This window comes from Malaclemys terrapin, chromosome 19 (assembly GCF_027887155.1).
Source record: "Malaclemys terrapin pileata isolate rMalTer1 chromosome 19, rMalTer1.hap1, whole genome shotgun sequence".
In the NCBI taxonomy this organism is placed as follows: domain Eukaryota; kingdom Metazoa; phylum Chordata; order Testudines; family Emydidae; genus Malaclemys; species Malaclemys terrapin.
In genome coordinates this window covers 11,768,246-11,794,205 of record NC_071523.1, presented here as the reverse complement: position 1 = coordinate 11,794,205, position 25,960 = coordinate 11,768,246, and the positions used below count along the sequence as shown (strand labels likewise).

Sequence of the window (25,960 nt, the reverse complement as noted above, 5' to 3'; positions counted from 1 at the left end):
GATGAAAGCTGTGATGAGAGGGCGAGGGATGATTAATTATTATTATTACAGTTTAATGCTTTACCCATGAAGGCTGGACCAGGGTTGATCAAGGGATATGCCACATTTTGGAGGGACAATGTTACGTGGGACATCACCCTCTGCCCATCTCCTCCCCCTTCATTTTCTATTTCTCTCACTTTCCATTTCCTTTCCTTTCCCTCTCTCTCTCTCTCTCCTCCGCTGGGGCTCACCCAAGCACCTTCTGCTCTAGACCCACCTGGGCTCTGGCTCTTGGGCTGGGGATCTGGCATCTCCAGGCTCCTCCACTCCCTCTCGCTCAGGGAGTTTATTAGGCAAACGCTCTTGCCCTATTTCTGTAATTTTGTTTGATTTCTGTTTCATCAAGGGAGGCGCCCAGAGGCCTCGGGGCCTGGGCGGCGGGAGCAGACAATCCATGCTTTCTTCCCCTTTCCTGCTCTTTCGCTCCTTCCTTCTCAATTCAGTTTCAATCACTTTATTGGCATGACAAGCCCGGCAAGCACTGCCAGAGAGACGCCACCGAGTATCAGTGTGAAGGGTGGGGCTGTGCAGGGCCAACGGGTCTTGGTACCTGGGCCTAGCTCATGCCACTTACTATTTCTTGGGCTTTATTCAAGCCATTTGACACTAGTCTCCCTCCCCCCACCCCCTTCCCTCATGCTCTGCCAGCGATCCCAGCTCTTCCAGCAGGTGTCCCAGCCGAGTGATGCTTGCCACCTGACCACTTCCTCCGGGGACTTACTGTACCAGAAGCAGGCCACAGAGCAGTGAATGCACACTGAGTAAGGCCACATGCTGCGCAGGGGCCCAGAGGGTGCTTGGGAGAAGGTGTTCAAAGTAACTCACAAAGAGCTACAATGAAGATTTAAAGGGCAGCCCGGGGGGGGAGCTGGAGATTTGGGGTGAAGGGAAAGGGGGGGTAGTTTTACTATGGAACTGAGTCCAGGAGTGAATGTGCATGAGGTGTAAGAACACTGCCCATGAAACCAGCAAATGCCACCCTGGTCTAGCCCAGAGCTCCCTGCCCTGAAACTACCCAAGACTCCATCTCTAGAGAGAACCCTCTGAAAGGCACTGGCAGACCCATTAGTATTAATTAACGTTATTATTTATTATTTGTTTTACTGCAGCGCCTGAGAGACCCAGTCCCGGACCAGGACCCATTGTGCTAGGTGTTGTACTGACACTGAACAAAAAGACAGGCCCTGCTCCAATCTGTCTCCCTCCGGCACACACGCACACTCGTGTGCAAATACACGCACAAGACATGTGTAAAGGCACGTGTCCAAGCACAGACACAAAAAAGCATGCACACATACATGTACACGTTCATGTACTCACACGTAAGCACGTAGTGGTGCAAACACCGCCATACTGCACATACCAAGACACCGCCTCTGGGTCTTGCCCGGGCAGTAAGATTATGGCTGTGATAGTGAAGTGGGTATCAGCAGCAAAACCCTTCTAAGTCCAGGTTGCAGCCCATGTGCCAAGGAGAAGGCATATTCCTGTGCCCCACTCCCACAGCAGTGTGTGAATGGGCGGGTCCCAAAGGCTTGCCCATAAGCCAAGGCAGCAGAGTTTGGCTTAGAGCATAGACGAGCACATGGCGGCACTGCCCCCTCTCACTGCCCAACCCAGGGCAATGACTCTATGCGTGAGCTCAGGGCGGGACGGGGCTTCAGCAGGTGCATGGTGCAGGTGGCGTGGTCCCCCTGGCAGGTAAGAGAGGTGGGGATGATAGAGAGACAGACATGGGCTTGGCTTTTAGGATAGAGTCCCCATACCCCGATGGAAAGTGAACTTGTGCCAATGCCCAGAGCTGATCTGACTGAGGGGGAAGCGGGGAAGAGGAAGGTGGATGGGATGGAGGGGGTGGTGACGGGAAGAGCAGAAGCAACTGCACATGGATTCTTCCATGGACAGGGTGGAGGGTGCATTTCAGTTACTATAGTCTCTGAAGTTGAGCTGTTTGGATTGGAGAGGAGACAGGGCAGAAAGGAGGGAAACTAGAAGCAGGCTGGGAAGTTCGCAGCTCCCTCTGCAGTTGATGGGTTCTCTTGGTGAGGACGCAGCAAGCCAGAGCCTTGCTCTGAAACTCCATAGATGAGGAGAGGTACCTGAGGGGGCTGGGAACAGGAGGTGGGATGGGACAGCACAAACTCTCAGTGACAGCTGTTGCTCAGAGGCATGCAGGGTACCACTGGGGGCTGCTATGCAGTTGAGAGCAGCCAGTTCCCGTGGGACAAAAGCCATGGCCACTTGAAGGCTGTCCCGCTTTTGTGCGGAGAGCCTAATGGAGTGCGAATGGAGAGCGCTGACGGTCCCATGAGGAAGCAGGCGGGGCTGGCACTGGGAGTTTGGCCCGGGACTCGGCATGGTTAGCCTGGCAATAGGGGGAGAGTGAAGGCAAGTGACAAAGGAGACAGGGAATGGGGGAAAGGGCGGAGAACAGAGCCCTGGGAAAGCATCTGGTGGAGAACGAAGGCCAAGAATGCTCCACGATGCAGAGTGCAGCAGGGATTGAATGGGGGGAGATTCCCCATCAGGCAAACAGGAAGCGATGGGGAAGAATCTCCTTGTGATACTGCATGTGAGAGTGTCTGTATGTGTTGACACTACGTGTGCACAAGCGTGCGTGGGTACTGACAGTGTTTATGTGCCGATACTATGCATGGGCACATGCTGACATTGTGGGTGGATGTGTGTGCGTGCTGACATTACAGGTGCATGTGTATGTTCTGACACTGTGTGTGCATGCTGACATTACACGTGTATGTGATTTGACACTGTGTGTGCATGTGCCTGTGCAGACATTGCGTGTGCATATGCTGTCATCGTATGTGCCGACACTGAGTTTGCGTGTGTGAGAGTGCTGACACTGTGTGTGTGCCGGACACAACGACATGCAGAGCTAATAAAGACCCTGAAGGAAGCATGGCCGTGCAGGAGGCTCTGACAATGTGCCAGGAGGGGGCAGGGGGAGGCGGTGGCAGGCGGAAAGTGTGAGGCAGACACAGCGATTGCATTACTGAAGGAGCCCGGGTTGGCAGTGCCGAGCTATCGTCCCTGTAATCCTGTTAGCCAGCAATCTCCATTCCGAAAGAGCTTCATTTCTTTGTGAATATTTGTAAACTAGATATCTAATGGAAAATTATAGGAAAATTATAGTGAAATTCATGACAAAGAAATCCGATTAGCCTTAATTCAATTATGCCATCTTAGCCCACACAGCACATTTCCCATTTTTTTCCCATAAATACCAATGCCAGGGGTCTGGGTAATCAAATAAAATTGAAAATCATCTTCCCATTAAATTCAATTAGCTGCAATTTCTAAAGCCTATCAGAGATTTTAATTACTAAATTATAAAATTCTCCAATGCTAAATTGAAACTAAAAAAATTGCACATCCTTATATTTCAGAGGGAAAAAAACCCAGCAGAAACCTTGAAAAATACCCTGCCCCTCCCATCAGGGCCCACGTGAGGAGGGGCATGGGAACCTTTATCAACGGGATGATGGTGGAGAGGGCATGGACCGGGTCTCGGGGAGGAAGGAGAGGAGGAGGAGGGTGGCTGTCTCCCAGGGAAGGGGCTGGGATGCCAGTTGTCATTAAAATATAGAACCCAATCCCTTCCTAAAACAACTCGCTGTTTAAAAAACTAGGTCAGAAAGCTCCAGCGCAACTCTCGATCCTTTCTCCAGGTCGAGCTCCCGGACTCGAGATAACTCCCCATGGAAGCTGAGCTTGGTCATCAAAATCATCCACTCCCACCTTGCTCATTCAGCATTCGGTAACCAGCCAGCGCTCTGCTGGTGGCTAGGGGAATGACCACTCAGGGCCCATGGGAGTCAGTGGGAGTTTTGCTGGCACAAGGGCCACTTAGTGCAGATCTGCGTCTCTCCTAAGTCCCCCATCCAACAGCCCTGGAGGCCAACGCCATACAGAGGATGGTATCTAAGGGGTACTTAGCATGCCTTCAAGCGATGGGCAGAGGAGAGCTGCTGTACTCCCCAGCTCTATAACTGACCCCTGCTGCCACTCCATAGAGCAGTTCTGGAGATTTTCTGGCTGCTGGTAACTGACGCTCCTGACCTTTTCCCTGACAAAATCCACAAAACACACAAACAGGCTGCTACACCCCAGCCCCACATGAAACGGAGCCCAGGGAACCCCAACTGCTACCACCAACGATGCTGCCCCCCGCGCCCCCAGTCCGGGTCCTGTATACCAGTGACATCACTGGCTTCAAGAGCGCCCCTCTGCATTGACAACAGCATAACCTGGAAACTGCTAACTCATGTGAAGGGACCCCTGGTTAACAGCTGCCGTCTATGCTGGAGAACAATTCCGCCTGGTCATGTAAAGCGTTACCTGCGCGCTAGCAAAAATGAATCCCACTTTCTTGCTAGTTTTGCGGCACTAACTAGGTGACAAAGCTGCTGCTGGTCCCTCTGCCACCTCTCCAGGCCGATACCAAGTTTAATTTGCTGGGCGCCCGAGAGTTGCCACGAGAGGAATTGCCCACAAACCGAACAACAAAAAAGCTAATGATCTGGGCTTTTTCTTTAATAAATAGGCAAACTGGCTGAGCCAGATTGTTGGTTGGGCTCCCGCTCCTCTTTATCACCCTGCAGCCTCAGTGACACATTCTCCAAATCATCAGCATTTTGCAATGGGAGCTTGTTACCAAATACCATATTTTTTGCCAGGGAAGGGAAAAAAATAAATCAATAATTAAGAAGCCCAAGCAGGGAGAGATTGCTGGTTGGCTGGCGCTGCCGCCTCCGCGGGGATTGCTCAGGCAGCTGGCGCCGGGCCCAGCGCGCACCTAGGTTGCCGGCTCGCCCTGGAATGTGGCATTGGCACCTGAGCGCTACTTTATTTTACTACGAATTAATCAAAGTCTCTTCTGCAAATGTCTGCCACTAAATCACCACTGGCTGTGCTTCAAACACAATTCCCCTGTTCCAGGGACTCAGTACAGGGAGATTACCAGCTTCAGGTGAAAGGCTGAAGGGGGGTTTCCTCTCGGCGGAGCTCCCGGTATCCCCAGCCGTTGGCTTCCCTCGGCTGGAAGAGTAATAGGTTTCCCGTGTCTCTGCTCCCATTCGCAACAGGAAGCTGCAAAGATGGTCAGGATACGCTGGGGCAAATCCAACGCCACTGTCTCACTCCAGTGCAGTTACACCAGCGAGGAGTTGGGCTCAACTTGTCTCTGTGTGTCTAATGCATGAGAAAAGGAATGTATTTGTGCGCTGTGAGTTTGTGTAGTTCTGTGTAAGTCTCTATGCATGTGAGAGTGCATGACCCGTGTTTGTGGGGCTGTGCATGTGTGTGCATGATCGTATATTTGCACGACTGTCTGTGTGTTCATTATGGCCGTGGGGGGGTATGGTTGTGTGTGCCCAGCTGTGCATGCATAACTGTCCATGTGTGTAGCCACACAATTGTGCGTACACGTTTCTTAGATGGTGTTTGTTAAGTGAACGAGTGCCCTTCTAGTCTGAAGGGCAGTACCCCAACGCTGGAGCATGGTGGTGATGGGCACATGTCTTGGTCCTTTGCTCTTGGCTTCCCTGCCTCTCTCTGGAGAGGCAATGCTGCCCTGAGCCGCGGATGCAATGTATTCCCCTCTCCACACTCTGCCTGTCTCAGAACCCTCTCGCATTTTCAGTGCTCACTAGACCATGAATTCACCTTCATACCAGTTACAGGGTTATTAGCTTCTCCTGACTCCAGTAACCACCAAACTTTCACTGGCAGCTCGGCCTGTGCCTAAGAGACATGCAGCCCTCCTCCCCGGGCCTGCTCCTCTGCCCCACACCCAAGGGGATGGACCTCTAACCAAGAGGGCGCCACAGAGGGGCGTCTCACACCAGCTAGCTACAGATAAAGGCCATACCTAACCTGAGAGGCACAACGGCTGTGGAAACGAGTTAGAATACAGAGAGAGGGAAAGAGAGAAGGAGAAAGAAAGGCGACGAGAGAAGAGACAAGGCAACAGAGAGAGATGGGGGAGACAGCATGCTGCCCCCTCCCCCTGAGCCCGCCATCCCCTCCCCTCACCCCAAGCGGCACTCTCTAGCAGCTGACACGAATATATTATACAGCTTGTCTTCAAATCATGGGGGGACGACCAGGCCACCCCTGGGAGCCCCTGCAAAATAGCCAGGTATAGACCCACCTCTGCCGCTTTCCCCTCCTCTGGCACAAAGCCACCCCGACCGCTCCCCCCTCCACTGGCACAGAGTCACCTCTGCCTGCTCTTCCCTCCACTGGCACAGAGCCACCTCTGCCTTCTCCCCCTTCCACTAGCACAGACCCACCTTTGCCCGCTCTCCCTTCCACTGGCACGGAGTCACTTCAGCCCAGTCCCCCTACCTCTGGCACAGAGCCACCTCTGCCCGCTCCCCCCTCCACTGGCACAGACCCACCTCTGCCCGCTCTCCCCTCCACTGGCACGGAGTCACCTCTGCCCGCTCCCCTCTCCACTGGCACAGACCCACCTCTGCCCGCTCCCCTCTCCACTGGCACAGACCCACCCCTGCCGGCAACCCTCTTCACTGGCTCAGAGCCACCTCTGTCCGCTCCCCCCTCCACTCGCACAGAGCCACCTCTGCCCACGCTCCTACTACTGACATGGAGCCACCTCTGCCCCTCCCCACCCAGCAGTCCAGCCCTGCCCACTCTCCCCTCGCTGTGCAGGCTGGCTCCTGTCAGGCTTTCCCCCTCTCCCAGAAGCTGACTGAACGTTTCTCGTTTCTCGGCAGAAGTCAGTTCTTGGCGCAGGGATGTTCCCTTTGAAAGTCAGCAGCTGTGGCTGGCGAGTGTCATTCCCAGGAGTTCCTGTGTGGCCCCAGGGGGACTGTGTTGCGGAAGGTGCACAGGGGACTAAAGGTGCCCCTGGCACCTTTTCAGAGTCGGGCTGTTCTCCCTGGGGCCTGGGCCAGATCCCCCTCGTGGTGATTTTATCCTTCCTGCCTACGGCAAATTCCATTTCACCTGCATTTCCTGCCCTACGCAGCTACATGGGGCTGTTGCAGGCTGCTAAACGGGGCACATCTTCCATCCCAAGTGGTGGCTGCATTTCTGTGAGTGAAGGGATATCATACAACTAGAGAGTGCAAGGAGCTGAAAGGTGTCAGAGCTATCTCCCTCACTAACCTTACAGCAAACATGGTCTTGGCTGAAACTATAACTTATTCTCTTCTCTCCACTACACATGCATGGGGGACATGTACAGAGACACTCAAGAGAGCGCGCGCGCACACACACACACACGCACGCACATGCTCAGGAGCTGTGCAAGCAGCCAGAGACTAGGGAGGGGTCTGTTTCCCCAGAGGCATGTTTGGACCTCATTGCCTAGCTTCAGGGGCTGCAACACAGAAAGGAGACCAGGAATATTCCTGAAAGCCCAGAGACAACTTGAGAAAGATCTCACCCCAGCAGCACCCTGCCTCCTCCCTCTGCCATGAATGACGGAGCCCTCCGGCACTTCCATCCCACCCCGAGCAGGGACTTCACAGCTTGGGGTGGTGGAGGGGGAACAGCTCAGACACCATGGTGATGGGCACAGTATAGCAACCTGAAGAGACTAGGAAAAGAAACGCAAAGTTCCTGCTCCCCTGAGATTTCTTCCCGGCACAAAAGGTTGCACTCTCAGGTGTTTTAGTTGGATCGGTGGGGCCGTCAACATGGGCAGTTGGGAAAGGCTGATCCTAGGGAATATAGCTACGGCTCCCACCAGCGGGGTTAAAATACAGCAGGGAAAAGCCCCCCCGCCCCCTTCACCTTCATCTACCAACCCTCTTGATGAAACCAGGATGCATGGGGGAATCATCCCCCGCCCTCCCCTCTCCCCCAATCTCCATACAGAAAGAGCTTTGTGCAAACAATAGATCAATGGATCCCCGCCCCTTCGGAAGGAAAACAAACACCAGGATCACCGCAAATTAGAGAATGTTTCGCTTCACTTCATCCAAACAGGCTGACAATTTTTTTGGGTTGTTGCCACGGCGACAGAATAACACAGCGTTCAGCCTGTTGCAGAACAATCAATTAAGTTAATGCCTCCCAGTGCCTGTTTACTCTTCCATTTAGGAGGTGCTGCTGCCTCTCTCTCTCCCCCTCTCATCATTGCATTTTCTCCTCCTTTGCTTCTCTTCTCCATTCCCTCCTTCATTTCCCCTAAAATTAAAGTTCCTCCCTTTAACCTCCTCTCCTGATGACTAACTTTTGGGAATGCCTGCCCTGAATAAAGTTTCTTCTTCTCTCTCTGCCTCATGCTCTCTCTGCCCCTCCCAGTAATACAGAGACGGGCCTTGGGAACACAACACACACCACCCCGCATGCCTTTCCGTTCTCCCCTTGCAGACTGGCCAGTAATGCACAAGGTCTCTACGGACAAGTTATCACCCCAAGGGAAGCAGGGGCCACTCTCCAACAGAGACATCAGTAACTCTCCCATTCAGGGACCTGGATCCCAAGCCCACTAAAGTCAATGGGAGTCCTTCCACTATTATTCTTCATTAATTATATTGAGATAACTCCTAGGGACCTGCAGAAGAGCTCTGTGTAGCTCGAAAGCGTCTCTCTCACACCAACAGAAGTTGGTCCAATAAAATATATGACCTTACTCACCTTGTCTCCCTAGGGACCCCAGTCACGGATCAGTTTCCACTGTGCTAAACACTGTACAGACATGGAACCCAAAGGCGGTCCCTGAGCAGGCTTTGGATCTGGCCCCAGGATCCCAATCTAGTAAAGCATTTAAGCACATCCCTTTGGCTTGGAGGGTGCTTAAGCAGGTGCTGAAAGTTAAGCATGTGCTTAAGTGCTTTGCTGATTTCAGGCCCAGGTGGGGAGAGCGGGAAGGTGACATGTTGGCCCTTAGGAGGAGACATGGCAAGAGCAAAACCACGTTACCCTTTTTTTTTAGATTTTTAAATCATTAAAAGCGCTGAAAGCGTCCCCTACCCCCACCCTGTGCCCTACCGGTCTCCAGGCAGATGCAGGGTGCCAGACATCGGACAGGCCCACGCACTTCTCCCCAGTGATCTCACAGGTTTCCTTCTGCACCTCAATCAGTGTGGGCAACGAAACTTGGCTGCTCAGCTTCGCTGCCTGTTTACAGTCACTTCCACATTTCCCCCCCGGCCCGTGCGCCTCAGTGGTAACGCGCCTGAGCTCACACCGCACTTCACCAAGGGAATAAATATCAGAGCTCTGTGTGATAGCAGGGCCAGGGCACAGAGAGGCAAAGTGACTTGGCCTGAGCAAGTGGCAGAGCCTGCAACAAAACCCTGGTCTCCTGAGTCCCAGTCTGGGCACAGCCCTTGCTCCCTGCTAGCTCGCCAGCACAGCATGGTTGTATGAAAACACATATAGATTCCAAGAGGTACTGTAGTCCCCTCCCTCTAAAAACAACATTTAAATGAAGGGCCTAGAGTAAACTAGTGGGCAGCGTCTCTTTAATGGGCAGGACAAAAGTGAGGCACACTGAGGCACAAGGGAAAACAAGGGCAGGTTTACAGCCAGCCCTGTGCAGGAATCGAAGGGCTCTGCTCACCCAGGCCAATATTCTGTAGGGCATGGGAAGGAGACGGGAAAGGGAGAGGAGAATTCAATGTGTATGCATGGGGGAAGGGAATGGGGGAAGGCAGGGGAGCCAAATAATTGTTCCCCCATCCTTCTGGCTGCAAAGCCAACATGCCAGGCTTTGGTGGGCTCCAGTGCTGGGTAGGGGCGGTAAGGGAGAGGGGGGCACCAGCATCTCTCCTGGAGAACAAGTTGCCAGCGGAACCTGTTGGAAAAGGGGCTTGTTGACTGCTCCCTGTCTGTTACAGCCCAGATTATAAGCATATTGCACAGCACTCTCTGCACGGTGCTGGGGAAATCCAATACGCTGAAAGGTTAATGCAATCAATTAGGGTGACAAGGAAGTAAAGTAAAGCCTTCCGAGTAGATGAAAGGGAGAGAGAGGAAGGGAGATGAAGACAGAGAGAAAAGCAAAGAGAAAGGAAGAACAGGGCAAGGGTTCGAGAGCAGAGAGGAGGAGACTTGGAACAGGAGACAGGCAGATGGGATTGGTCTTGTGTATTGAGGGCCCTGAGCCAGCTGAGAGAAGACTCAGTCTGTGACTTGTTCTGCCGTATGAGGGGGTGAGGGACCCCAGCGAGCCTGCCAATCACCATGCCAGCCTGGGATGGAGGATTCTCCCCAGTGTGCTGTCACTACCATACGTTAGTTGTTTCTGGTAGTGTCCACCAGGTGCCAGGTGCTGTCTAAACAGCAAAGCCAGTTGGGCCCTGCCCCAGGGCACTTACACGCAGGCCCAGGGAAACAGAGTGTGGAGGTCCAGCATTGGCACTGGCCACACCTGGGAACAGCATAGTCCATAACACATCTGATTGGAGCATCAGTAAAATCCTTGCCGGGTCCCTGCTACCTGACCATGCTCAGTTGATAGAGACATAAGTGACTTCTGGCTCGGGCATAAGGCTGGTGTGGAGGGAAGAGAAGGAGAAGGGGCAAGGGGAAAAGAAGGAAAAGGAGAGTGAGGGACAGAGAAGAGGAGGAGTAGAGGAAGAGCGCTATTTCTATCTATCCATCCATCCATCCTTGTGTATCTGAGCACAGCATCTGTCCTTGGCAGCACACCGGTTGCCCCAGAGGTTCTAACTTCCTGGGTACTAGTTTACATCAGTCCCGCTGGCTGGCAAAGTCGGCCCTGTGTAGGTTTCTATGGCTGGGTTCTGCAGGGTCTCGGGCTGGATGATCCTAATGGTTTCTCTTGGCCTGGGAGTCTCTGCATCTCTGAGAGTCAAGAGCTCTCCTCTCTCGCACTGTCACCCTCAACAAACAGGCAGTGCTGGGTCTACCCTGTGAGCTCAGAGCAAACCCCTCCTAGCAGGGAGTCTCCCAAGGGAGCAATGGGCCATCTGCCTGCAGGGAGCATGCCGCAGCCCTGCACAGCATGGAGGTGCCAGCCTCGCAACATGGGATAACACCGCTCCTGCAAGGCAAAGCCAAGTCATTCCCAAATGCACTGGGGGCACCTTCCCCCAGGGCCCTCAGCTCAATAAAGAGCCCACAGCCATCTCACTGGCTGCCCAGGGCTGGAGAGCAAAGGGTGGCCAGGCTCCTGCTCTCTGACCCCTAAGCAGAGCAGCACTTCATTAACCTGGGTTGGCAGGTCGGCGAGTGCAGCTGCTTCCTGCCACTGCTCTCGCTCTCGGCACGGCTAGGCCTTGGAGAACGTGACACCAGCTCGTTAGGACAAATTATTACGCCATAACCTCTGCCGCAACGTCCCTTAATATCCCTATTTAGCCAGAGACAATTGCTGGTGGGCTCCTCACTCTTAAAGCAGCCTCGCAAAGGCACGAGCACCGAGATTTCTGATCCCGCGGGACAGGAGAGAACCTAAGCACCCAGCCCAGGGACCTGCAGGAGAAGGCAGTGGAGGGAGCCTAAGCTAGGTGCTGGCTGATTGCCCCAGGCAGAAAGATGCAGGGTCACTGGGAAATCCTGGTGCTGCCAGAGCCCAGTTCACAATCCAGAAACATTGCTCTCCACAGCAGCCAGTTCTAAGTCAGATTGAGCACAAGTTCCCATCTCCCCAAGTTTCAGTGCAACAAAGTGATCTCTGTCCAAAGTGCATTGAAAAAATGAGCTGGGATTTCTGCTCAAAACCCCAGGCCAGTTTTACCCTGAAAAAGTCCCGGGTATCTCTGCGCCACCCCCAGCCAAAATATCACCCTGCATGGGGCTTTTGGTCAACTCACACCTGTTTCTCCATTTCTGTATGAACTGTTTGGGGTTTGTGAGTTTTGTTGCAATGTTAACCCTAATCGGGGCATACCAGACGAGTCCAGTTCATGGGCCTAGAAGCTGCCTCTGTGTCAGTGAAGGATCCGGAGTCCCTGCCCGAACAGGGTCCTAGCTAATAGTTCGCAGCCCACGGAGGAACAGGACAGCTCTGAACAAAGGCAGCAAGCAAGTGCCTTGCTGGGGAGGTATGGCCAGAGGCTGGTCTGGACTAATCCAGCGCTTACATGTCCTCAGAAACTCAAGGCACAACAAACGAGACAGAAACCCAGCCAAATGCCAAACTAATCCTGCCACAGAACAGACGTGGGGAGAAAGTGCCTCCCTGAACAACTGCCTCTGCCCCTGAGGAAACCAAACCTGACCCCTCTAGTAGGGGGAGTGCAGAGAGGGGGGAAACGGAAGGAGGAGAGCGAAAACAGGGAACAAGAGAAAAGAGTGAGAAGGAGAGAACGAGAGAATGAAAGAGAAGACAGAGAAAACCAAAATAGTGCCAGAGAAAAGAGAGGGAGAAAGAAAAAGGGAAAGGGAAAAGAACAGTAAAGGCAGGACAGAATGAGAGCAAAGGAAGAAGAAAGTGGATAAGGGAGAAGTGAGGGACTGAGAGGGAGAGGAAAGGGATGAGAAAAGAGCAAGAAGAAGGAGCACAGCGAGGGAGAGAGCTGTAACCAGGGTTGTGAAGCATGAAAAGGGAAGAATCTGCCTGTTCCTTTCAGCACTCGGCGCATGGTGCTCAGTGGTGACCTACACTGTGCCCGGCTGTGATCACGTTTTCAGGGCCACTGCCTGCAGATCCCAAACAATGATGGGGAGTCTTTGAAGTCAGAGAAAGAAGCCGCAATGTGAACGGGGGATTTTTTTGGGTGAGGGGGGAGAGAAAAAGTGAGTACTGAGCAGGCAGGGGAGAGAGGTTGCGAGGACAAAACAGAGAGTCGTTCCCAGCGGGGTGCCCCGAAACGAGAGAGACAAAAAGAAAACAAACAGTTTATGAGTCGGGCACATGCTGCCTGTGTCTGCGTCCCCCGCGCCGCCCGCCCCCCGCGCTCCCAGGGAGCCTTCTGTTCCCCAGCAATGATGGATGGACGCACAGGGCCATTCACTCCTGCCATGTTACAGCAGAAATATTTACATAACACTGGCCTTCCACCGGTCACCTCTGACACCACCGGGCCCAACCCAGGGGCCCCTCTGACACAGCCTGGCCTGGGGTCTCCATCTGACACAGCCTGGCCTGGGAGCTCCTCCAGAGTTGCCCAGTCCAGCCGCAAGTCCCACTGAGGCTGCTTGGCCTGAATCCACAGGTTCAAGGGGGGCTTGGCATAAGAACTAGAAAACCAAGCTGGGTGGGGAGGACTGGTAGGGTCGTGGAGACGCCTGCAAGGCCATGAAGGAGCCAATGCCAATGCCAGAGTGGGGATTAGAAGCGTGGGGCTCCTGGCTCCCAGTCCTGTGCTCAGATCACTGCACCGTGTTTTCCTCTAAGCAATGGGATTCATTCAGCAGTCTCCCCTCCTCCTAGCCCTTTGGGTGAGGGGGGCATATACCCCTTGAGCCAGAGGGCAATGGCCTGTCTGCAATTGGGTTCACACACCCTGGGAGGCACGGGGCCATGGCCTGCTTTCCTCCTTTGCTTCTCTATCCACATAAAAGGCAGAACCAATTCACTGGGGCCAATCAGCATGAGCATCTCTGCTGGGCAGCCTCAGCAGCACATATGGGTTTGATACAGTCACTGTGGTCAGCCAGAGGGGGACTAATGTCTGTCTGTCCATCCCTCACATTCTCACAGATTCACCCACGTTTGGTCAAAATGGTGGTCAACGTGGGAGGAAAGTTACCCACAACCCCCAGGCCTCCAATGCTTTTGACCGTAAGGTCCAGGCTGCTCCCCTTGTCGTACTGCTGCTATCCCACTGGCAGCACCCATGAGCCCCATGCAGCTCACTTGGGCCAGCAGTGGCTGTCATGGGTCATTTATTGCAGCGCAGACGTGCACTAAGCAGGTAAGGCAGTACAGAACAGGCAGGCGCAGTAATGGGCCTGAGATCTGGCTCCGGTGCTCCCCAGAGAAGACAGCCCCTCCTCTCCCCCTAACTCACTGATCCCACAGCTCTCTTTGCACCTCCTCTGCTAGGGACTCCAATACATCACTGCAAACTCCCCCTCCCCACTTCCCAGCAAGCCCTAGCATCCCCAAGTGATTCCAGAGACCTGTCGTTACCAGCAAGTTGGTACTAGCGCCCAGGTGATGGGAGGTCACAGGAGAGCCAGACCACATCAGAGCCCAGAGGGACTGATGGGAGGAGCTAGATCCAGTATCTTGATAACGCCTCAGAAAGGGTAGTGAAAACAGCCTGGGAATGGGTGTAAGTGCCCAGAAGGGAGGCTCAGGATTCTGTAGGGGCCATAACTATGGGGCAGGGAGGATGAGACCTATCCTGGGAATTGCAGTAAGATCTCGGAGGTTGTGGAGCAGTCTCCCAAGGGAAGGGGTAAAGGCCCCCTCATCCAGGACATTTAGTATGGGATTTTAAAAGGAGTCTAAAGCCATTAGGCACCCAACAACCTTTTCCACAGGATTAAGGCCCCTACCTCCTACAGACTCTGAGACTGGGAAGCCCTGGAGAAGATGCTGTAGGGAACAGTCAAACTCCCTGAGTGCTGGGGCATGGACCAAAAGTCCTTTCCAGCTCTTGCTCCAGAAGACCATGAAATCCCCACTGCAGTAACAGGGCAGCCCCAGGACCCCTGAGGAGATGGTCTGGAGAAGCTCAGGATGCAGTGGGGGACACAGACAGACCTCCCCCCCCCCCCGCCACATTAGAGCCACGCTGCTGTTTTACTAGCCATGAGTCTCTGTCCCCGTCAGGGCTGAGCACAGACATCACCATCTCAGCTTGCTTCTGGTCAAACTGAGTCCAGCCCAACCTTCTAGAGACGGGGTCTCAGACACAAAGAGAGACCAAGTCCTCTTCCATCTCCTGCCATGCCAGCCCATGGGCTAAGGAGAGGAGGTAGCACAGCCTGCTCTGCCGGGCCCCTTGTGTCCATCCATGCCTTGGCATCAGCAAGGACAGTGAACACAGAGAGGAGGCCGAGAGAGGTCCTACAGAGAAGCAGGATCAGGAACCAACAGAGACTGACATGTAGAGACAAGGACACAGGGTTAGAGACACACACAGGCCATGTCTGCGCTAGACCCTCCCCACTAACCTCTCCCTCTATTGCTAACGCCAGTTCAGCCTCCCCGGTTTTAGCCCCACTCGGAGCCCTAGTGCAGACAAGGCCACAAAGACTAGGCCACGGAATGTGAGAGACACGCAGAGGTAAAGAGAACCCAGGAGGGTTGGAGACATACCCATTGCAGCCTGGATGTCTCTCCTACCTTTCGGAGATTTCAAGGCCTGGTTTCTTGCCTTTTTTATAGCTGTAAAGTCACTTCATCCTGAGGAGGAAAGAGAGGGAAGATGGTTAATGTCCCTGGCCCAAGAAGCCATGACACACAGGGGTGCTCAGATCAGATATAGAGGCATGACAGAGCAAGGGGCAGGCATGGGGCCCATGGGATTTGCCTGGCAACAAAGCAACCCTGCTTTGCTTTTGGCTTCATGGTGCACTGCAACGAGGCTTGTGTGCCATGCCCCTTGGGAGATTCACTGTACTTCTGCTTTGGTGCTCTAGGACAGTGACCCTCAACCTTTCCAGACTACTGTACCCCTCTCAGGAGTCTGATTTGTCTCACGTACCCCCAAGTTTCACCTTAAAAGCTACTTGCTTACAAAATCAGCTATACAAATACAAAAGTGTCATAGCCACACTATTACTGAAAAATTGCTCACATTCTCATTTTTACCATATAATTATAAAATAAATCAACTAGAATATAAATATTGTACTTACATTTCACTTTATAGTACACAGAGCCGTATAAACAAGTCACTGTCTGTATGAAATTTTCGTTTGTACAGACTTCACTAGTGCTTTTTATGCTTTTGTAAAACTAAACAAATATCTAGATGAGTTGATGTATCCCCTGGAAGACCTCTGTGTACCCCTGGTTGAGAACCACTGCTTTAGGGAGCGCTGGGATGGGGTAATGCCTACGGGGCTGGGATGGGAACAGTTAAGTGGGTAGAGGGCAACCTCTATAGGGCAGGGTTTGGCTGGGCCCTGCTTCACTGATAGGGAACAGCGACAGTGCGACAACTATGAAGTAGAAAGCCCTTTATTTTCTAGGAATTGATTTTCTTCTGCTGCTGCTGCTTTCACACATACTCACTACAAATCACGTATAAGGTTCCTCCTGCTGGCCTCCATTTGACTCCATTTCCATGTCCCACCCACTCTCCACCGTACCCCTCCCACTCTCTCCTGACCCCTCCTCCACTTCCACACCCCCACCCATCCATCTGACTCCACCCCCAACACCATGCTCCTCCCATTCACCCTCCTGACCCTGCCTCTCCCAGAGGCTCAGGAGCATTGTGGCAGTGATGTCACAGTGGTCAGAGGAGCTCTGACCTCCCTGGCATACAGACATGATGCTAGCCATGAGGGATGCAGTACAGGGTCACAAGGCCCAGCACTTCCTAGCCATTCATCTGCAGGCTTTAGGTATTGGGGAAAAGCAGAGAATGGGGAGCGAAGGGACAAGGAAAAAAGATAAGAAGTCCCAGTGAAACACATGAAAAGTAAATTGAATTATTTAAAACCATATGTTCCAAAAATGTGACAGAGCATAAAAGCTGCGCCATGAGACTTCTGGAGGGGGCTTATCCTGCACAGCCACCATGGGAGGAGAGTGGGGGGAGAGGGCTGACAGCTCAGAAAGCAGCCAGATACGAGGTCCCTTCTCTCAAGGAGACTGGGAAGGCGACAGAGGGCTCAGGGAGCCTGTGTGGAATGAGGAGATTTTGCCTGTTTATACTGCCCCTTCCATCTGAGGATGGCAAAGCACTAGGGTGACCAGATAAGAGGAAGAAAATATAGGGACACATGGGGGGGGGGCGGAGGGGAGCACACACACAAAAAAAGCCGGCGGAGCAAAATATCGGGACAAATTGCATCCCGACCAAAGATCGGTCGGGACTCAGGACAAACACCTAAATATCGGGACGTCTGGTCACCCCACAAAGCACTTCCCACCCATTGACAAGTCTTTCTGCATAGCCCCTGGAGAGGTGGCTGTTACCCCACTTTACAGCTGGTCCTACAGGGAGTGCACAGTGAAAGTGGCCTGCCCGAGGTCACACGCTGAGTTAGTGGCAGAACCCAGGAGTCCGTACACCGAAAGCCCTGCTCTAATTACTAGACCACACTGCATCTCCCTTACAAGGCAGCATGCTCTCTCAACCCAGTCCCCTCCCAGGAATACCACCAAAGAGAGAAGAGAAAGGGTCTCAGCTCTGGATGCCCAGCCACCCCTGCAGGAATTGACTGCTTGTGTTTTGGGGTCCCGGTGCTCTCTGCAATCAAACAACCACCTCCTGTCGCTCACACTCTCCCAGTTCCCGAACGCCGTGCCAGAGAAAGATGCCTGGCTTTGGCCGGGACCCAGAGTGGGAAGATCCTGATGAGAAATCCCAGATGGATGGATGGACGTAGAGTGAAAGGAGCCGCTTGTGTGAGGAAGATACATAACCATTCCGGCTCCTTCCTCCCTAATCAAACCCCACACTAACAAGGCTGGGGACACGGCTGCATTCTCCGGCAGCTACAGGGACTGACAGCTCCCCACCTGGACTCCCTCTTCCTCTGCCTCTTGGCCAGCCTGTCCATCTCCCTCCGGCTCACTTTTTCCTCCCTTTGGTTCACTCCCTTTTGTTCTCACTCTCCCTCCCTGGGCTCTCTGTTCCTTACTCTCCCTGCCTCCCTGCTCTACCTCCTCCGCTCCCGTGTGTGGCCAATTGTTGGGTTTGGGTTTTTAATTGTTTTTTCCCCCTTATTTCAGCCTCAGCTTATCAGTGATGCAAGAGGAATAACGCCAATTTACTTAGAATGTGTAATCCCCAAATCAGATTGGGGGATTGTATGAGGCAATATGACCTTGCATATGTCTCCATTAAAGCCAGCCAGGCCTCCTCTTGTATTCTGTGTTCCCAGTACATATTTAGACAGATAACGCTAATTGTACTTGACATGTCCTCTTAAGGATGGACTCTTCCCTCCCCCAGCTCTGCCTGACTTCCCAGCCTGACAATGCGCCAGAGCGCAGTCCGCTCAGCAGCACACCACCTGCGGGGCAGGGCATCGCCAGACATGGGCGGGGGATCTGAAAAGAACCCCCACCCCTGGCTCTGCCACTCCCCATCCCTCGGCCCGTTATGCTCATTCACTGCTATGGGGAGGGGGTCTGGCGCAGCAAGGACCCGGTGCTTCTGGGGCATGTTTAATCTGGGATTAAAAACTGTTATTGTGGCAGCCTCAAATTCTCAAATAAAATACACTCCAAGTGGCCTGCCTGTGCGGCCTGCAGGCCTCCTTGGCCTGCCCTGGCCTGCCCCTCGCCACCTACACAACTTTCCCTCTCCTTGCCTCTCCTCACTCCACCCTCTTTTCTCTGCGGTAGTTTGAGAGTCCCAGGACTGGTGCCTTCCTCAGAGTGAGGAGCCAGAACTGGAGGGAGGGGAAGTTCTTGGGGATGGCTTAGAATCACTTCAGAGCAGCCGGGGCTCCAGGGCACATTGTCATGTGACTCCAAAGCTTCTGCGGGAGCGGAGGGGACCACTCGCCATCCCCCCTCTACTACCCCGTCTGTCTCCCTCTGAAGGAGGGGCTTTCAGCCTGCATCTCCACCAGCTCCCACAGCTGGGCAGCAAAGTCCTCTCTCTATAAATATTTATACCTGGCTACCAGCCTCTGAATCCCAGTCCCGGCTTACAGGACTCATCGTGGAGCAAGCTGGACATCCCTCTTCCCCCGCGCCCGGCTGCGCAGCTCCGCTTGAAGCGGACAAGTGGGGAGTGGGGGGAAGCATGTGCCAGGAAAACCAGTGAATCCCAAACTCTTTGCCAAAGTGGACTCCGATTCTCCTCCCCCCTTCCCCTTGACACAACATCCTAATTCGACTTTTTCAGTATCTTTCCTTCAACAACCTTTTTTCCTTCCTCCCCTTCCTACCCGGCAACTGCACATTTATTAATTCATGAGGCACTAATTAGTTCTTTGTTTAATTTTGTGTTAAACAGACTGACCGGAATGATAACGACTTGCAGCGTTGCATTACAGTCCCCAACCGCCCCTGTTTTCTGACAACAAGGGAGCGCAGCGAGACTGGCGTGATGAACCCCAATTCCCACTCCAGTTGCACTTCATTAAGTCAAAATGTGACAAGAAGCTTAGAGAGCAACTTTCAGATCGGATCGCACATAACAATTGGGCAGGAAACTTTCTGAAGGGGGGCAGTGGGAGAGGCGCTCGGAATGAAAGCTGGCACTGGCGCGCAATTCCCACGGCGCACTCATCTTAAAGGAACAGCGCACAGGCTGAGCCAAGCAGGCGGATTGTGTGTGTTTGGGGGGGTGGGGGGGAAGGTCTCCTCTCAGCAGCTGAGCAAACCAGCGGGCACGGCAGGAGGCAGCGTGCTGCAAAACTTTGCAGGCTTTGGGGTTTCGCTTGCGGGTGGCACAGCGGTTGGTAGTAGGGTCTGAGCAGGTCAGGACTCCAGGGGTTCCACTTCCACGCTGCGTCACCTGGGTTCCTTTAAGACGAGTCCTTTTCCCCACCCTAGCACCACCTACCTTGGTGACGTAGTGGGTGATCCTAGGCTGGAAGGGGCTATTTGAGTGTAAAGAGCTATTAGGATCATTACAGAGTTCATGGGGCTGCACGGGGAGGGGAAGCGTATCCATGCGCACGTTCTCTTCTCTATATGTGAGTTGGAGTGCTGGTGAGAAGTTAACCCAGGAGAGCACGGATTGTCTGCTCACTGGGGCGGGGGCTGTGCATTCCTATAGGGTTGTACAGTGCCTGGTATGCTTTGGGTACTACTGCAAACTAAAACAACAACAAATCTAAAGGCAAGTTACAGCTTGGTAAGCGGCAGAGCAAACTCTCCCCCTGCCCCCACCCCTGCCGAGAGCTTCCCCAAACACACATGGAAAGTGGAGTTCAGTTTCTACGGTCCACTCAGTCCTTGAGCTCTCTGCTGAGACAGCCAACAAGTGGGCCAGATTAGCAGCAAGCCCAGCTGTGAGTTCTGGAATGTGGACACGTGTCTGGACTGGACCGAGTACTTGCGGAGGAAGGATGAGGTGTGATTATTCCTCTGCACGGCCCAATGAATGGCTGTCAGGTGGCAGTGAGCTTGGGCTAGATTTGAACCCGTCCTGTTGGAGCAAAAGGCTCTGTAGCCCATTCCCAACCTGCAAGCTGCCCAGTCCCCATTCTTCTGGCTCACAGATGTGCAGGATTTGTCACCACCAGAGCTGCAAAGAGGCTGGACAAAGATGAGAAAACCCAAAATGGCTTAAAATACCAGCAGACAGCAGCACACGTCAGAAGAGGCAAAAGGGAACTTACAGCTCACCAGACCATAGGTGCTGGAACTAGGGGTGCTGGGGGTACTGCCACATCCCCTGGCTTGAAGTTTCCATCATATATAGGTTTTACATCATATGCAGGGTTTACAGTTTGGTTCAATAGCTCTCAGCACCCCCACTATACAACTTGTTCCAAGCAACCCTGCACCAGACATTTGCTTTCTCCACCTATTCAGAACAAATATTCTCCCCATGGATATCTGTGTGCTGCAGGGATACCTCAGTGAGAATGAGCCAGCCGAGGTCACAAGTGAGATGAGTTGGGAGGTCTCAACCCAGCCTCTAGTAAACACTTATCCACATCACTCACCAAAAAGAAAAGAAATCTCCTAATTAACAGAGAGTCCTTGCTTTGGAGATGCCCAAAGCTAGAATAACAGCTCAGGATGTAAGAGGGTTAGCAGAGCCTCGGAGTGGACTAGCAGAGGGGGCTGAAGGTCAGGACTGAGGTGCAATGGCTGGATTGTGTGGGAATGCAAGGCTAGGATAGCAAGAGCTGAGCCAGAGGTGCTGAGGGACTAGCCAGACTGGAGGAACAATGGGTGCTGGAGGTCCAAGTTGAGGTGCACTGGCAGGAACCTGCACTGCACCTGTCCACACTTGAGTTAACAGCCTCTCTCACTTTTGCGAGCTCTAAAACCAACAGAAGTTTATTCAAAAGGGTACTTGGAGGGGTAGAGGCCCGGCCGTGGCAAGGTGACACATCATAGCATTTGCCACAACAGTCATGGCTGCATCCGCATTGAGTTGTACCAGCTGATCCGCAGGCTCTAGACTTTGTACTGATTTGTGTTTTCCATGCAGCAGAGGACCCACTTCCTGCATGATGGAAATAGCACAAAGACATCAGCTCTCCTCTGTTTTCAGTTCCACAGATGCTCCTGGTGGCCATGAAAAACATGCTCAGATATAAACCTTGAGCTAGTGGGGCTTAGCAGGTCGGAGGGAGAAAATGCACTGAGGAGCTGTGAAGAGGGACAACTGAGAAAGTCCAGGAGTCACTAGCAAGAAGAAGTGTCCTGGGCTCTCTCCAGCCTGACAAACCAAGGCAGATAAAGAGAGCGGCCCAAGCCCAGCCCCCCACCGCCAGGATGGATGCCCAGCCCAGCTCAGCCCAGCAGCACGAGGATGGACAGGTGCTAGGAGGAGAGTCCAGCCCAGCCCCCAAAAGCACTGAGCCCAGCCCAACCCCAAGCACTGGAATGAGCACCTGGCCCAGCCTCCCATGTCCCTCCCAGTCGTAAGGGGGCCAGAAAGCAGCACGGGACAACAGTCCGCTTTCCTGCCATGGCCCATGGGAGCAGTGGGAGAGGCTGGCAAGACGAGCTGAGGAGCTAGGCATGGCAGAGAGAGCAAGCCGGGGCTTAGCAGGAAGAGAAGACGCCATCAGGCCTCCAGCCCGAAGCTCTGGCTCTGACTCTGGATAATTACATCCAGTTCCCCACTCCTCCTATTGATCCTGGTTTTGTCAGAGCAAAACAAATAGGCTGAACGGGAAGATACGGAAGGGAAACACATTTTGTCTTCCTGCTTCCCCCATGGCAGTGGCAGCTACGCCCATCAGACTTGTTAGCCAGCTCCCAATCCCCCGCAGCCTCGTGCAAAGAGCAGAGCCCTGCGCTCTACACCTAGCTAGCCAGCAGCAAAAACAGCTCATGACCTGCCCCCAAAAAAAGGTGTCCCATCCTCCAGCTAGGGTGACCAGATGTCTCGATTTTATAGGGACAGTCCCGATTTTTGGGTCTTTTTCTTATATACGCTCCTATTACCTCCCACCCCCTGTCCCGATTTTTCACATTTGCTGTCTGGTCACCCTACCTCCAGCCCACAGTCTCTGTAACTAGGAAGAGCTCTCCTCCTGGGCTTGTTCTCCCCACTCCTCTCCCTCCCCTCCGTCTGGCAGATTCTTTCTCATGAGAGAGAAAGAGAGAGGAAATTATTGCAATGACAGAAAACAGCAGAGACCCCCTCGCCCAGACTCTCGTCCACACCCACACACCCACCTGCCCTCTGGGGATCTGCTTCTCCCTCACTGTCCCAAAGAATTTCCAGTTGGCTTGCAACGAGCACCCCTATAAAGGGGGGAGCTGGGAAATCCCAATCCTCTCCCTCCCCTTTTTCTTTGCTGAAACCTGTTGACAGGGCCGGCACTTCCACTAGGCAACCCTAGGCAGTCGCCTAGGGCGGCAGGATTTGGGGGGTGGCATTTTGCCGTCCTCTGCGGAAATTCAGCGGCAGGGGGTCCTTCCGCTCCGGGTCTTCGGCGGCAGGTCCTTCACTCACTCCAGGACCCACCGCCGAAGCGCCCCGAAGACGCAGAGCGGAAAGACCAGCAAAAACCCTGGCGCTGCTCCTGCCTGTTGAGTGGAGGTGAGCTTGGCCCAGCAACAGCTAACAGGAAGGGAAGGGAGAAAAGTCTGCCGTGAGGAGCTGGGACATGACTGGCATCCCTGGTGATGCCCCGGTTATCTAGGTGACCCCCGGCCATCTCTCCAGGGGCTAGAGCCATGAAAGGGATAGCATGGAATGAACAAGAGCAAAGATAATCATCCTACACAATCAACCCTGGCTCTTTGCATGGATGCCATCAACAAGGAAAGGCCATGGACACTGGCTACGAAACGCATATTACAAAAGCCCCACCACATTGGTCAAGCATAACAGGAGTGGAAGGGAGAGGGACAAGCATAAAGGGGGAGTCTGGGAGGGGATTCTCTTCTCCTAACCCCCCTACCCGCCATCTGCAAAACACAGCAAACCCCCAACTTGGCAATGGGTCGCCATGGCCTGGCTCCTGATAATTTGCTGTCAGGCTGCCTAGGCAAACCAATTAAAACGAATCATTCATTATAAAGTCGAGAGAAGGAATGGAGAACTGGAAAGGGTAGGGAGGAAAGAAAGATGATGGGAAAGAAAGTGGGGGAACAGAGAGACTTTGGGGGAGGCAGACAATAAATGAGAAGGGACAGGGTGGACCCTGATCTATCTAGCACCCAGTTCCAGGTGGGGTCAATGGGACTAGCGGCGCAGGGATGTGGGGTGGAGAGGGGGAGCTAGCACTGTTACTGCCTGAGGGTGAAACAGAAAGCAAAGTGAAATGGGGAGCACTACAGTGATGGGTTGGGATAGATCGGATTAGACAGTTTGTCAGAGTTGGATGGATAAACAGAGGGCCAGGTACTCAGCTGGTGTAAGCTGGCATCACTCTGTGGAAGCCCATGGATCGACACACACCAGCTGGACGCTGCCACTCCATGCCCTTCCTGGCACGGAGCAGCCCTTGGCTGCCTAGACAGCCACAGTGCCGTCAGTGAGACTCCGGGAGGAGTGGGTAAGGCTCGGGCAAAGGGCAGCTGGGCCCTTGGCTGTAGGCAGTTGGGCAGATACAGAGCAAGGAGGAGGAAAGCACAGTGCGGGCAAAGTGAGCAGGAAGGGGAAAGCAGCGCGTACCAGTACCCAGGAGCTCTGTCTTATCCCCTTTCTCCTTCTGTGGTGGGGTTACCAGCTCTCCTGGAGCAAATGCCTCAGAGGGGGATGAAAAATGGGACAGTTATGAAAAGCCCCTGATTATGCGGATTTGGACGGGGCCCTCGCAGGCCCCACTCAGGCTGACTAAATTACTGTTGATCCTGCCGGCTCCCCAACGAGCCAGTGCCGCAAAGAACCCGGGCAGCTGTCAATGCCGCCAACACGCCCCCCCGACCCCCCACCGCCACCTCCATCCCAATTCTGTTTTGTTCCCCTTCCCCGCACACTCCCCAACTCCGGCCTTTTGAAACGCCTCAGGTCCGTGTCAGCCCAGTGGATGGCGGGGGAGAGGGGCAGTGTCATGGAAACAGGCCCTTTCCTGGAGAAACATGCTGTTCTCCCCCACTCCGTCCCAAGTCCCCCTTTTGAGAAGCTGTCAGGATCCTGAGTGAGTGTCACACGACCCAAGGACCAGGCGTGACCAAGCCTATTTTCTGCCTCAAATTTGATTGATTAAAAAACTTTTTAAGAAAACCATGTTAAAAGACAAAAAAAAAAAAAAAAAGAGGAAAGAAAAAAAATAGAAAGGGACAAGAGTGTGGGGGGGGGAGGCCAATGCGCTGGGTTTCCTTGGCAATAGCACCAGGGGATGAGTGTCAGAAGCGGCTAAACAGCATAACCAGGCCAAAAAGAAAGGTCAAAGGAAGCATGAAACTTTTAACACAACAGTGATTAAGATAATGATGAGGCAGGGGACCCCAGGAAAAAGAAAACCATGCACAAACACACACCACACACTCCAGGTGACGGGCTGGATGAGAAGAGGCAAGAGGGTATGTTGGGAGTTTGGGAGGATTTGGACACAGGACTGGAGGAAACAAACAAAGTTGGGGGTTTGGGGGGTTACTGTGTTTTTTTTTAAGCTGGCTGCCCGGATGGTGGGGAAAATAGCACCAGACCGAAGATAGTGACTCCACCCAAGCCAACAGGATGCACTTGCCAAGCGCAGTGGCCAATGTGTCAACAAAGAGGGGTTTGAATTTGCTCACGATTGGGTTTCTTATGACACTGCACCTTGACCGCAGAAGGGCTGGTGTAAATCAGCATAGCCCCAGTGACTTCAATAGGGCTGTGATGATTTATGTCTGCTCAGGATCCAGTCCTTTGCTTTAAGTGGCAGGGGTAGAAACTCCTCAGAAAATGTCCAGAGGAAATCAATTCTGCTTTTGGTCTCTTTATTAGCACACTGATCTCCCTACTCTGGCTGTCTCCCTGCACCCGTCGCCTTGTCTCCAAACTCCATTCTCTAACTTTCTCCCACCCCACCCCCTCTCTTCCCTTTCTTTTTTTCCTCCCGCCTCCTCTCTCTCTTTCTAGTTGCCTTTCTCTCAGGTTTCCTCTGCAGATCCCACTCTCCATTTCCCCCAGCCACCCCTCTGCCAAAGATGGAGCACTGCACAACAGGACCGGGAGTCCCCATGGGCCATGTTGCCATAGTAGAGAGGAGTGCAGCTGGGTTGTAGAACTCCATGGCTGGCTAATGGGCTGTGCAGGTCTCCATCCGCCAATTCTGCCCTGCTAAATGTGGCCCCTCTCCCTGTCTTATTTTAGGGCTTCCTGGATCTGCTTCACACTGACATCTGCCTATGCAAGCCTGTATCAAAAACAAATCTAGACTGACTGGGTCAGAGTGCTGCCAACTCCTGGGATTTTATGGAAAGTCTCACAATATTTGTTTCTTTTTTAAATCCCCAGCTCCCGGAGTCATGGGGTTATATGAGAATCTCAGCTTAGCTTTTATTTTAAAAAGCCAGTGTCAAGCCCTCCCGGTTGCTGAGAAAAGCTAAAAACTGTGACCCCTAAAAGCTCAAAACCCAGCAAGCAAAGAAAAAAGAACCCAATATTTGTTGTTTCTTAAAATGTCATGATTTTTAAGCCCATCTCATGGGGCCTGACATGATATTTGGAGGCTTGGGGTTGGCAATGCCAAGACCAACAGCCAGAAAACAAATCAAACCTCAGACACAAGCTCCCTTCCAGCTCTCCTGCTTGGAAACTTTCCTGGGTGGTGGAAAGTCTGGCCTCCCTCATGC

At 53.2% G+C, this 25,960-nt stretch overlaps 1 protein-coding gene across 2 annotated transcripts in view; it reads right to left on the bottom strand.

Annotated features, from left to right (window-relative positions):
• The window catches only part of CASZ1 (castor zinc finger 1), a 263,569-nt gene that overhangs the window by 130,680 nt on the left and 106,929 nt on the right, over positions 1-25,960 (bottom strand). The window contains exon 3 of one of the 2 annotated variants that reach the window (XM_054009508.1): positions 15,218-15,304. In XM_054009508.1, coding sequence (XP_053865483.1) covers positions 15,218-15,221 — 4 coding nt within the window. In that variant the 5' untranslated portion in view covers positions 15,222-15,304. The remainder of the gene's footprint in view (positions 1-15,217; positions 15,305-25,960) is intronic. The other variant, XM_054009510.1, reaches the window with a different exon arrangement.